This window comes from Fundulus heteroclitus, chromosome 2, assembly GCF_011125445.2.
Source record: "Fundulus heteroclitus isolate FHET01 chromosome 2, MU-UCD_Fhet_4.1, whole genome shotgun sequence".
Taxonomy (NCBI): domain Eukaryota; kingdom Metazoa; phylum Chordata; class Actinopteri; order Cyprinodontiformes; family Fundulidae; genus Fundulus; species Fundulus heteroclitus.
This window is the reverse complement of record NC_046362.1, coordinates 4,175,082-4,187,325: the sequence shown is the minus strand read 5'-3', so window position 1 is coordinate 4,187,325 and position 12,244 is coordinate 4,175,082. Positions and strand designations below refer to the sequence as shown.

The 12,244-nt window shown below is 40.5% G+C and overlaps 1 protein-coding gene across 1 annotated transcript; it reads right to left on the bottom strand.

Annotated features, from left to right (window-relative positions):
* Nucleotides 1-3,051: 3,051 nt before the first annotated feature.
* LOC105927040 (carboxypeptidase A1) lies at nt 3,052-11,942 on the bottom strand. The gene is made up of 11 exons (XM_012863628.3): nt 11,733-11,942; nt 7,200-7,281; nt 6,986-7,108; nt 6,776-6,871; nt 6,533-6,634; nt 6,267-6,368; nt 6,061-6,171; nt 5,812-5,902; nt 3,864-4,063; nt 3,672-3,756; nt 3,052-3,325 (listed from the first exon to the last, which is right to left on the bottom strand). The coding sequence occupies exons 1-11, from the start codon at nt 11,795-11,797 to the stop codon at nt 3,138-3,140; spliced, it is 1,245 nt and encodes a 414-aa protein (XP_012719082.2). The 5' UTR covers nt 11,798-11,942; the 3' UTR covers nt 3,052-3,137.
* Nucleotides 11,943-12,244: the final 302 nt, after the last annotated feature.

Genomic DNA, 12,244 nt, shown 5'->3' with positions numbered 1-12,244 from the left:
ATTATATAAGATGTACATATGTTTTAAGAAGTGCCGGTGCTGCTTGCTGAGAAAGGTTGAGCTGCTCGATGATGGTTTGTACCCAACTCTTACCTGGTTGGACACCACCAGCCGTGACAAGCGGCAGCTGCAGCCGTTTCTGTGGTTGGTGTAACACTGACTGAGAATGAGAAAATGAAAAGGCCTGTTGCTTTAAACTGCAGGTCCGTTTGAACTACAGTATTCATCATCTGTGGCCTTCCTGGGTTTTTTCCACTCAATGTGTGCGTCTTGTTTTATTTCCTGTAAATACATTCACCCCAATTCTTTTCAGACAACATTTTGTTAGAAATCTGCCCCCCCCCCCCCCCCCCCCCCCCCCTCTGCTGGAACCAGTGATGTTTCATTAACTTAATGAGAATGAATGTTAAAGACTTTTAATTTGTGCAAGAACGAAAATTGTTTCCTTCCATAATAAACGGGATTTGAAAAGTAATTATTTTAGGTGGCTCTTATTTCAGCGTTGGCATTTCTGTTTTCACCAAAATGAGACAAGCCGCATGTCTACTTACTCATTTTGCACCAAATTCTCTTTATGATTAAGATTAAAGTCTTCAGATCAAACTTAAAGGTGCATAATGTCACTTTTTACCCACAGGAACCCAGGGGTCACCAACATGGTGCCCGTGAGCACAATCCACCAGTGAGCTGCATAAAACTTTATTTTATGCCGTCACTCTTCCTGTTTATTCACACTTGCATTTATATAGATTTAAAAACAACAATATCTATAACAAAGCATGAACATTTTTTATTTGACATAAATTTAGCCCTTCATATGACACAGTACCAATGAAGTAGCTCTCAGCTTCTAGAAGCTTGGTGACCCTGGTCTGCACACATTCCTTTTCTCCTGCATGTATTATGCAGGTCAGCTGTGCGGTCGCTCGTCATCCAGCAGGGCCCAGCCGCCGTCCCCAAACAACACAAACCTCCATCAGGAAGCCTCCTGACAGTTTGTGTTTCTGCCTCTGGCTACAGTGTGCAAACTATTTCAAGAGTGGGACAACTGCTCCACACGTTGCTGTGTTTTCACCGCTATAGGTCATTGCATAATTTTAGTAAGTTTGCTATTAACAGTTTTTAGAACAAACCATGCAAGGATTAGTGAGGATCAACTGATAAGTTGAATCAGAGTACTGACACTTAAGCCTCATTTACACTACCCTCGTTTAACCGATCCATGCCGAGTTCGGACCGAGCTTGGTTTTTTTACCATCACGCTAGCACGGTTCCTCGCCTCCTATTAACGGTCTACGGTACTACTGCTTTCTAGGATTGAAGGAAGGAATCAAGCAAAAAAAAAATGCGCCCGTAACATTCAGGAAGTTATGCTTGGTTATAATTGTATTTCGTTGTTTGCGGAGAGTCAGGCGAAGAAGGCAACCTTTGGTGAATTTACTTGACGGAGTCGGCTTTTGGGAAGTGGATAGGACAAACAAACGTCCAATAAGGATTTACAGACGCAGGAAACAAGGACAGACATTGAGGTTCATCACACTGCTAAGCAGAATCATCACTGGAAGCTAGTATTTTTATGAATGTCTGAAATGTCTGACTGTAAGGAGATGACGCGGTCTGCTCATGCACTCTTTGTTATCAGAGAACTGAGTCGCTGATGAACCGTGCCGAACCCAACTACCATACTATGTTTCACCAACTTAATGAGATCACCCCATGAATTTTTGCAATAACAAAAATTGTTTCCTTGTATAATAAACGGAATCTGAAAATTAATGATTTTAGGTGGTTCTTATTTCAGCGTTGACCTGACTGTCTGCAGTTTGTTGTTGGAAAGTTTTAGAGTTAATAGCACTTGAAAAGGATATGTCGGACATTTTTGAAGTGGGGTTCTGTTAAAAGGTTAAACGTCTGATCTGTGGTAAATAGGCTTCCACATTAGCGTATGTTAAAGGCTGAAGCTACCAGCTTGAGAGGATTCATGGTCAAACCAGACTTTGACCTAAAATAGCTTCTACCGTAATAATGGTGCAGTGCTTCGTGTAAGCTCTGTTTTATACAACTTTGAAGCAGATTGCACATTGCGTGGTTATTTACAGAAAAAATCTCATCGATTACACCTCAAATAAAGAAGGGAGACTGGGCCCCACCAACAGCTGTACCGCGTGAAACATTCAGAAGTCCCGATGAGAGAAAATAGAGTAACAGACAGAAGAAAAGCTCTTATATTTAGTAGTATTGTAATGCAAAATATAATGCATTAATGGACGGACGGACAAATAGGAAAGCTGGCAGCCTACATGTGCCAGTGTGTGTGTGTGTGTGTGTGTGTGTGTGTGTGTGTGTGTGTGTGTGTGTGTGTGTGTGTGTGTGTGTGTGTGTGTGTGTGTGTAACCCATCAACCTGACAGCAAGACCTCCCAGCACCAATGAGGTGATACATAATGATGCCGGGTAGGGACCAGCTCACCGTGGCAGATGGAACCCAGGAGAACCATGGTAAGGAGGGGACTATTGCCATCAACCCAGTACACCCCCACAGGACACCAAACAATAGTAGCAATACTTCATTTTTTGCCTTTCAGATAAGTTTAACTTTAGAACTCAACTTTAATTTAGCTTGTTAGTTATACTAATTTAGTGTATAACTGTCTATGTGTTTTGGCTACTGTCATGCCTGAATTTCCCCCATTGTGGGACAAGAAAAGTATTTCTTTTCTTTTCTTTTCTTTTCTTTTCTTTTCTTTTCTTTTCTTTTCTTTTTTTTCTTTTTTTTTTCTTTTCTTTTCTTATCCTATCTTATCTTAAGCTTTTTGTAATTAACATTACAGAATGAGTCCTTGGAGATGAAAATGTACAATATCTGTGTCTTATCAGACATTACTGTATTAATAGTATATTAAATATATTAACAGCCCAGATAAATAGCAAAAAATTACACATAAAACCATGTTACATAAGCTAAAATGCAGAATAGTTGTTTACTAGACTTACTGCACATAAGTAAAAAGCAATAACCTTCAATTTTCCAATATGCATTTTAATTTTTTAGTCATGTTGTTTTTGCATGCGATATTCAAAAAGCATATCTGCCAAAAACAGGATAGCCACATGTCTTTGCTTTCAGATACTTTTCTTTTAGTACAGGTGCTCGAGGGTGTAATGCATGATGACCTTCAGAGCCAGCCATGTCTCATTGGCGGTTGGACCGATTTGCTTGGCAGGGAGGAGGAAACCAAAGTGGCCGGTGTCCCTCAGTTCAAAGGTGTAGGAGTACTTGATGCCCCGGTTGTACGTCCAGTCAATGGAACCACCACTAGACTGGTCTGGAACGATAATAAAGATTGCAACTGTACACACATTCTTGCCAAATCTTCAGGAACTCAGGTAGTATATGCCTTATAACACTGACTCTCACATCAAAAGTCATTTTGTTGAACTCTACTCTAACCAGAAAAGTTTTACACAAGCTGTTTTGATACAGCCAAACACTACTACTACTGGTCGTGCACTGACAGTTGTTTCTAGTCCTGTGTTGTAAGTGAGGGTGAGTTGTTGTGTACACCAATTTGATCAGAAGGCATGTTCCCTTACATTTAAAAAATGACCCTAATTTCAGCAAAGTCACAATGAAACTAGTCCGCATTGTGGTCTGATGTTTTGGAGACTCACAGATAGTGGTGATGATGCTGCCATATCTGTAGGGAGTGCCATACAAGGAGGTCAGAGCAGCAACTGCCTGCTGAGCAACTTGGTCCTGCAAAAATAAATGACTGAGGTTACCAAACATTTCTGATGAACATTCTTTGAGGGATTATGAATTTTAGACTTTAGTGCAACGAACTAGACCCGAAGGGTTTTTACCAGCTCCTTCTGGTCTTTGGCAAGAGTCTTGGTGTAGCCATAGGGGTACAAGAGCATCTGTGAGTAGGAATGTATGGAGATGAAGGCCTTGATGTTACCGTGTGATCTCACAAACTTCACAATGGACCTGACTTCAGGCTCAGAATGAGCCTTAACTCCATGATAGGTGTTTTTGCATGGGTTGTTGCTGGAACCATGTCCTACATGTTTAAAGTGGTAAACAAAAGGACAGACAACAAGTTGGAATTTTTCTTACCAGAAAGATTTGAAATAAGCTAAAACCAGCACCTGTGAATTTAAAGCAACAACACTGTTCTATGTCACACCACTGTATCCATGAAACATTGAACACATCAGTGAAGCGGACTAAGATGTTAGAGACTTAAGCAAAATACGAAACAAATAAAACAAGCACGACAAACAGTAAACGCAAACTCAGACACAGTCAGTATGTCAGACTGGAATGAAGGCCTGGGAGTAAAAGTATGTTTTAAAAAGCAGAGCCTTCCTAACATGTAAAGGTGAAGGGTTCCGGAGTTTAGAGGCTGCATAGAAAAAGATCTGTCACCTCTACTTTGTGTCTTTGGAACCACCAAAAGCAACCAGACCACAGGGTTTTATGATGAAAAGGGAAATAAATAGGAAGCCAGTGAACGAAAGTTTGTGAAATGTTTCACATTTTAAAACAGAGCGGCAGCATTTTGCATCTATTGTAGGTGAGCAATTTTAATGAATTTCAATATTTTATATTGTTTTAAAAACAAAATAAATATTTTAGTCATACAGCAGTGTGGATGACACTGATGTAGTGATGGCTGACCTAGGAAACTGCTTGTTTGCACCTCTTCTGGTATTTAAATCAACAATTCACTTAGACATTCAGTATTGTGCAAACTCTGTTAGTGAAAGAGTTGTGGAAATGTGAGAAAGCACATAGCCCAGTCATTGTGCACAACAAAAGCCCACTGGTTTTCCATCTTGCAATTGAAACATGATTAGGTTGAGTGGATAATGATTATAAAAAACAAGTTCTGACACCTGAACTAAAAGATAACACCTAAGACCAGGTGTGTGGAAGTAAAAGGAAAACCACAAAGATCTAACATTAGGCTTAGTTTAATGTTGAGCCCTGTTAGCTAACAGAAATTATGGCTCTATCCGAAAACATCTAATTTACAGCTCCTAGCTCCTGTTCCTTGACCTTCCATGAGGTCAACAGTAAGAACACTATCGTGGGTAAGAAAAGAACATCGGACCGCTGTGCTGATTTCAGACAGCCTTTAACTGCGACGTCATTATGTGACGGAAACACACATGGATGATGCAAGTCAAATCCGGGCCTATAGCCTTCCAAAAAATAACGACAAAGTGCGTGGTTTCTTCTTCCTGGACATTTATGTTAACTTCCGTGAGGTGACTTATAACTCCTCAGCTACGGTAAGGGACGTTGCAAGGTTCCTAAGCTAAATTAGCTGTGAGAGGAAGCCTACAGGCTCCTTTTCCTACCTCTTTCCTTACTGACGGCATTATTCAAGAAGCACTAATGGTGACCACTGACACACTTCAGCTTTGGCTAAAGATTCCTTACCCAATAGACATATTCAGATGCAGCCTATGACTAAACAGATTTATCTGTGATATTTAAAACTAAAGCACAGGTAAACAAAAGCAACCTGGAGAATTCATGACGAATGAAATACTAGTGAGATAGCTGCTTAGTAAGGTCATTTGGTGCCTTCCACTGCAAATAAAGCTTGTAACATAATAATTTAAAAAAAAGTGACATTGTTTTACTAGCCACCATTTTTTATTGTGTTAATACTTTTTTAGGTGTTTGTAGACTTTCCCCCTTTAATGCCAACCAATGCCTATAATGAGTGATGACATTGAAACAGCGTTTGGTTTAACAGTACATTGTTTTGTTTCCCTTATGGACAAAAAGCAATACCTCCAAACCCAGCATTCCAGTTTCTGTTGAGGTCTACACCAACACACCTGAAGCCCGGGTTTGGTCTCCTGTTCTTACGCCACATTCGGTTCTGGAAACATCAGAAACACTGTTTAGCATTCTTATTGTTACAGTTGTCCTCTGCTTATGTTAACCTGATCAGACTCATTAGTGAAATGAAGAAGTTCTTAAGCAGCACATTTTCAGATGACTAAAATCGTTCTGAGGTTATTTGTGTGTCCATCTCACTTTAGTGTGGGTGAATTGGTATCCATCAGGGTTGACCACAATCTCTAAGAAAATGTCCATTTTGTTGAGGATGGCAGTGAGAGCAGTATCCTGTCCATAATCAGTCACAATCTGTGGGCAAAAAGCAACAAATTAACAAACATTACCACAGTTTGTATCACAGAGGCTACAGGTACCTAGAAGCAAAATGTGAAGTATCAAAGTACCTTCTTGGCAAACAAGATGCCACTGGCGTGAGTGACCCACTCTCTGGCGTGGATTCCACAGTCGATCCAGATGGCCGGACGGTTGCTTCCACCAGTGCTGAACTAAACAGACAGGAAGCAAAACTCAAGCAGAATAATACACAAATGATAAATGTGCTGGTTTTTTTTATTCTTCTTTCCACTTAAAACAATCAGTTGTTTTGAATAAGCAATTGTTTAATAAGGTTTATGGTTAAGGAGACTGGATTCTCTGAACTGTCCTCTACCTTGAGAACATTAAGTGGACGACCCTCGTAGCTCTGACCGATCACTATCTTGCTGACCAAGTTTGGCTTCTCGGCCACCAGCATGTCCTGGAAACTGTAGATCTGAAGGGAAGATAAAATAAATGAACCATGACCCCAAATTTTAGTTTGGTGCCAATCATATGACATCATAAAAATGTATGTTCAGTGTCCAATATGAAACACTGATGCCAAACATGGAACCGGAGCTCTTGTTGTACTAACGTCACTGAGAGTGTGGTAATTGTTGTAGTCAAAGCTGTCGGTGTTCCAGGCATAAGTGGCAAGCTTCATCTGCTTTTGCTCCTCGTCCAACAAAGCCTGCAATGTAGTTTGCTGGTTAAATGAAGCCTCTGAACTGAGTTCACAAAACAGCACAAAAAGTGCCGCTCGTCTTGTTGCAGGTCAGACTATGTATCGCAGAACATAGCATACCTGTAGGTCTTTAATCACGGTGTAGTACTTGATGCTGTGTCTCTCCAGGTAGCTCTTGACCGCCTGCAAGCTGTGAGAGGGAACTCTGACGTCCAAAGGTGTCACCCATCTCCAGAAGTCCAGCTGAAAATTCAGTCAGAAGTTTGACGTGCTGTATTAAATCTGTATTGTTTTTAGTTTTACGATCAAACAGAAATTCCAATTGAAGAATAACCTCCAACTCCAACATGTCTTCCAAAAGTTTGATGAGAGACAGCTGGACGTCATCTTTTGGCACAATCCGGAACACCTGATGTCTACAATGAAGAGCACCATCATATTGTTATAGCTTTTTTATTAAATAAGAGGGTAACACACAAAAGTATTAAAGAAATGAAGCAACCCAATGTTGTCTGGTTCTGCTTCTACTAATAAGTATTATGCAAAATAGACTATTTTTCTCAGTCCATTTACAGCTTTCTAGTCTCCCCCTCATCTCAGATTCAGAGTCTGGGTGTCCTCATTGATGACTCCCTAGCTTTCACCTCTCACATTTCAATAGCATTATGGTTGTCTAAAAGACGCTCTTGATGAGCCAGAAAATGAATTTCAAGAAAAAATATGTCTCTTTCTGGTCTATTAGTAGTTTCCTTATATCTAACATGCTTATAATGCAAATAACTGGTGACTGCACACTTTTTTGAGGTAACCATTGCCAACACAAGAAGACAAGACCTTAAGCACACATGCAGTTTTTTTTAGCACGAAATGGAGAGATTTCAGCTTGACCTCGCTTATCTCTGCTTATGCCATGACTACACAGAAGCAACTACTTACAGCAACAACATACAGTGAGATGGGATGTTTATTGGAGCATAATACTTTCAAGCTAATGAAGCAATTTGCTAGTGACCAATTTGCATCTGATGACTCTACATAATAATCTAAAACAGTGTGAGCTGTTCACAAGAAGTGAAGCCACAAAGTTAGCAAGGTAAGTTGCAACACATTTGTGTCACTGCCAAAATGATTGCAACAATATATATATATATATATATATATATATATATATATATATATATATATATATATATATATATATATATATATATATATGCCGTTTTGCTTCCATGTAAAAATGCAATCTAAACACTGCTGGGTAAACCTGTAACCTGTTGCTGAACCCAGCATTCAGGTTACTTTGTCAGTTCCTTAAGGCTGCTTCAGCGTCTTCATGTTGGATGGTTTTCACTTGTGAGCAGTGATCTTTAACTCTAACCACAGATTCTCAATTGTGGTTAGAGTCTGAAGTTTGGCAAAGCCTTTCAAATATATTTAAATCTTTCCCCTTAAACCACTTGAATGTTGCTTTAGCACAATGCTCCAGGTCATTGTCCCACTGGAAGGTGAACCTCTGTCCTGGTCTCAAATCACTGATGGACTGATACAAATTCTACTAAAGAATATCCCTCCATCCAGCTTTCCCTTGACTCGAACCAGTTTCCCGCTCCCTGCTGCTGGAGAACATCCCCACAGCATGATGCTGCCCCCACCGTGTTTCACTCTGGGGATGGTGTTCTTAGGGTGATGGCATGTGTTAGAAGTGCTCCAGATAAAGCATTTTCCTTGGTGGCCGAAAAGTTAGATTTTAGTCTCATCCGACCAGAGCACCTTCCACCACACATTTGAAGAGTTGCCCATGTGTTTTGTGACAGCAAATGCAAAACATGCCTTCTTATTTTTAACTCTACCTAATGTTTTTTTCAGGGCTTTGAACCGATTTTTTTTCCCAATCGGTTCGTTCCGAACAGAAAGGGAATTATAACGTTTCCGGTTATGAGTTCCACCAATAAATTGACGTTCCCGAACCGGTTAGAACAAAAAAATACTGTTCCCGGAACGGTTAATTTCGTTCCTTTTGTTTGACAAATATAGCTATTGATATTGCTGGTGAAGATTCTCAGTCATCCAGGTCATGGTCAATCCAAAAAAGTCGTTACAACCCTAACGACCCTAACGACTCCTCGTTACAGAGGAGTGGACCAGTTTCGGTTCAATCTGCTGTCTTAAAGACTTTAACGACCGCCCATTACTAAGGGGTGGACCTGCTTCTGTTGAATCTAAGCTATTACAAGGCCTTTGTTTGATAGGAGTATAAAGCTTGGCACTCCACATTACTCCAGACTTTTTGAATTGAGAAAGCTTCCTGGAGAGGAAGCGAAACGTCTTCAACTACGGAAAATAAGCCCAGTTGCTTTGTTTTTTACTTTTTTTTGGATTGAGCTATTGATATTGTGTTTGGAATGAGCGTTTTACTTAACGATGGATCGTAATTTACCTCTTATTTAAGATGTGTAGCTCTAGTGGAGACACCGCTCTCTCTCCATTCAGTCAGCGAATGTGTGATGTGATGTCACACAGGAAGTGAAACCTCAGCCGTCATGGTAACGTGTGCTAACCTGACTCCGCCAGCTGTATGTCGCTCCGCCTAGCTTCACTCACATACATCTGGGACCTCTCCATAGGAATTGCCTTTATTGAAGGCTGGGCCTTATCAAAAATCCTTGCATATGATTGGATAAACCACTTGTCTGTCATCTTTATCGACGTGCTATTTCAACCACTCACACTGAAGCTAACCCGTGACGCTGTGAGAGCGACGCAGGAAAAAAATACTTTTTAAAAAAAATTTTATGCGTTTGCGGCTCTAGTGGCACGCGTTTTATTGACAGTGAGCTGACAGGAAGAGGGGGAAAGACAGGCGGCAAAGCACCGCAGGTCGGAGTCGATCCCGGGCCGACCGCTTAAAGGACTAAAGGCCTCCTAACATGGTTTGCGCTAACCGCTAACCGACAACATGTCCGCTGCGGACGCGCCCCGGAAAACAAAACTTGCCAAATCCGGTCGGGAGAAGGGCGAAAACATGGTTTCCACCAACAAAAGCCTTCAGAGCCGTTCTCTGATGTTCTTTTAATGAAACAATATTAGGTAGATTGGACAACACAGAAGAAATAGCAGCATCAATGTTAACGCTTGCTTCCTCAACGAGCCGCCATTGCTATCAAAACAGTCTCACGTCACGGTCGCGTCTCCACTACGTCACATCTATGAAACTCCAGCCCTGCGTCCTGATTGGCCAGACCATAAAATTGGTTGGAGAAATCACTCTCTATGGGCGATGTCCCAGATGTATGTGAGTGAAGCTAGGCGGAGCGATATACAGCTGGCGGAGTCAGGTTAAACGTGCGCAGGAAAATAATTACTTTTTCGTTTCTGTTCCCTGTTAAATACAAAAAGTTCCCGGTTTTCGTTTTCGTTCCTTGAACCGGTTCAAAGCCCTGTTTTTTTTTCTGGATAATCATCCATAAAGCTCCCCTCATTGAGTGTATGGCTTATTGTGGTCCTCCGGTCTCTGCTGCGGAGCTCTGCAGCTCCTTCAGGATTACCTTTGGTTTCTGTGCTACCTCTCGGATGAATGCTCCGCTGGCCCAGTCTGAGTTCTGGTGGGCGCCCCTCAGGTTTGTTATAGTGTCATGTGCCTATAAAGCTTTGAAGACAATGGATCTGATGGAGCTCCAGGGGAATATCAGAGATTTGGATATTTTTTTATAACCCCACCCTGACTTCTACTTCTCAATAACTTTGTCCCTGACTTGTTTGGACGGCTCCTTGGTCTTCATGGCTCTTGCTTAGTGGTGCTGCAGCCTCTGCTGCTTTTCAGAAAAGGTATGTTTATACTGACAGATGGGCTTCATGCTTTTTTCTAGAGTGCAACGTTTCCCCTTGCTCACATACAATGAAAGTTTTAGTCTATTTCTGACTGCACAGATAGCGACTTTCACATCAACAGCAGCAAACAGTCTGCTGTGATGAGATTTTATTAATTCTCTTAAGTATTATTTTCACAGTAGATTTTCTCAGAAGGCCAGATCTGGGCATGGTGATGGGCAGATGTCATATATTTTGAGACCTTGGCAAAGCTTCCACAGTCTCCTTGTTGAAGGTCAAAGGCATCTCTTTACATCTCAACATGGTGTTCACTCTCATTTAAAAAGTCAGATCGCAGCAGACTGAAGGGCTAAAGTTTAAACAGTTCAAACCTACTTCAAAATGTTGAGTAACAAGGCTCTCATCATTTGTTCCTGATTTGATATGTATATGTGTAATATTGCCATTATTGTGTGGAGATGTTTTAATAAATTCCTCACAAGACCCTTTTTTTCCATTTTACGTCAAACACAATTTTAAAAGGCATTTTTGTGTGTTTTATTTCTTTTGTTTATTAATATTACTTGAAAATTGTATTAAAATTGATATTAGATATCCATATGTTAAAACTTGTAAATAAAAAAACAAAAAAAAAAACAAATACGATCCTTTGTAGGGTGTCCAAATTTTTTCATATTACTGTAATCAGCAGTGAAGTAATAATCTGGAAAAGAAAAAAACTACTATGAGCATATTTTGAGAACTCAGTCCATTTTGCCATCACTTTCATGAATTGTTTCCACCTGCCTCAGGCAAGTGCAAGCAGACAAACATAAACTTGAAAAATTACATTGCTCCATGATTGTTATTAAAGGCCTATAACATATGCTTCACGTTTTGAATCTGTATACTCTTTATACATGCGCATGCCTCTCTTGAATTTGTTAAAAGTAAGCCAAAATAATAATAACATTCTGTCTGACTGTGTAGTCACAGTGATAGAAACATTTGCACAATGCCATGTTTACACATCACAGAAAGGTTCTGCTGGATCACTTACCCATGAAAGGCTTCCTTGCTGAGAACGGCAGCAAACAGGGCAGCAAATGTAATGAGCCTCTTCATTATGACTGAGTAATAAACACTGTCTTAGACCTTTTTAAAGGTGGGGGTGGGCCAGATCTCTGCTCAGTCCATGCTCAGGAGTACATCTGGGTTTCTCCAGCTTGACTTGCACCATGCAGTTGAAGTTAAGTTTTTCACAAACATATGTTGCGTCCAGTTTACCAAGAAAGAGGAAGCCAGTTCAAGGTTTGCTGTTTCCTCATTCATCTATATAACACAGTTCCTTTACTTCCTGGTGCATCTGTACTTTCTGTAAGAAAGTTGACTTGGGCATGGCCCAACATGATTGATCTGCAACTGTATGTAAAAATATTAATTGATAAAGAAATAACAATTTTAGGTCTTCAAAATACAAGTTCTCTTTGTCTGTCTGTGTAGCACTAAGAATTGCTGTCTTAATGCCTCAGTCTCACACTGGATCAGCAGGATCCTGGAGGGTGCATGGGA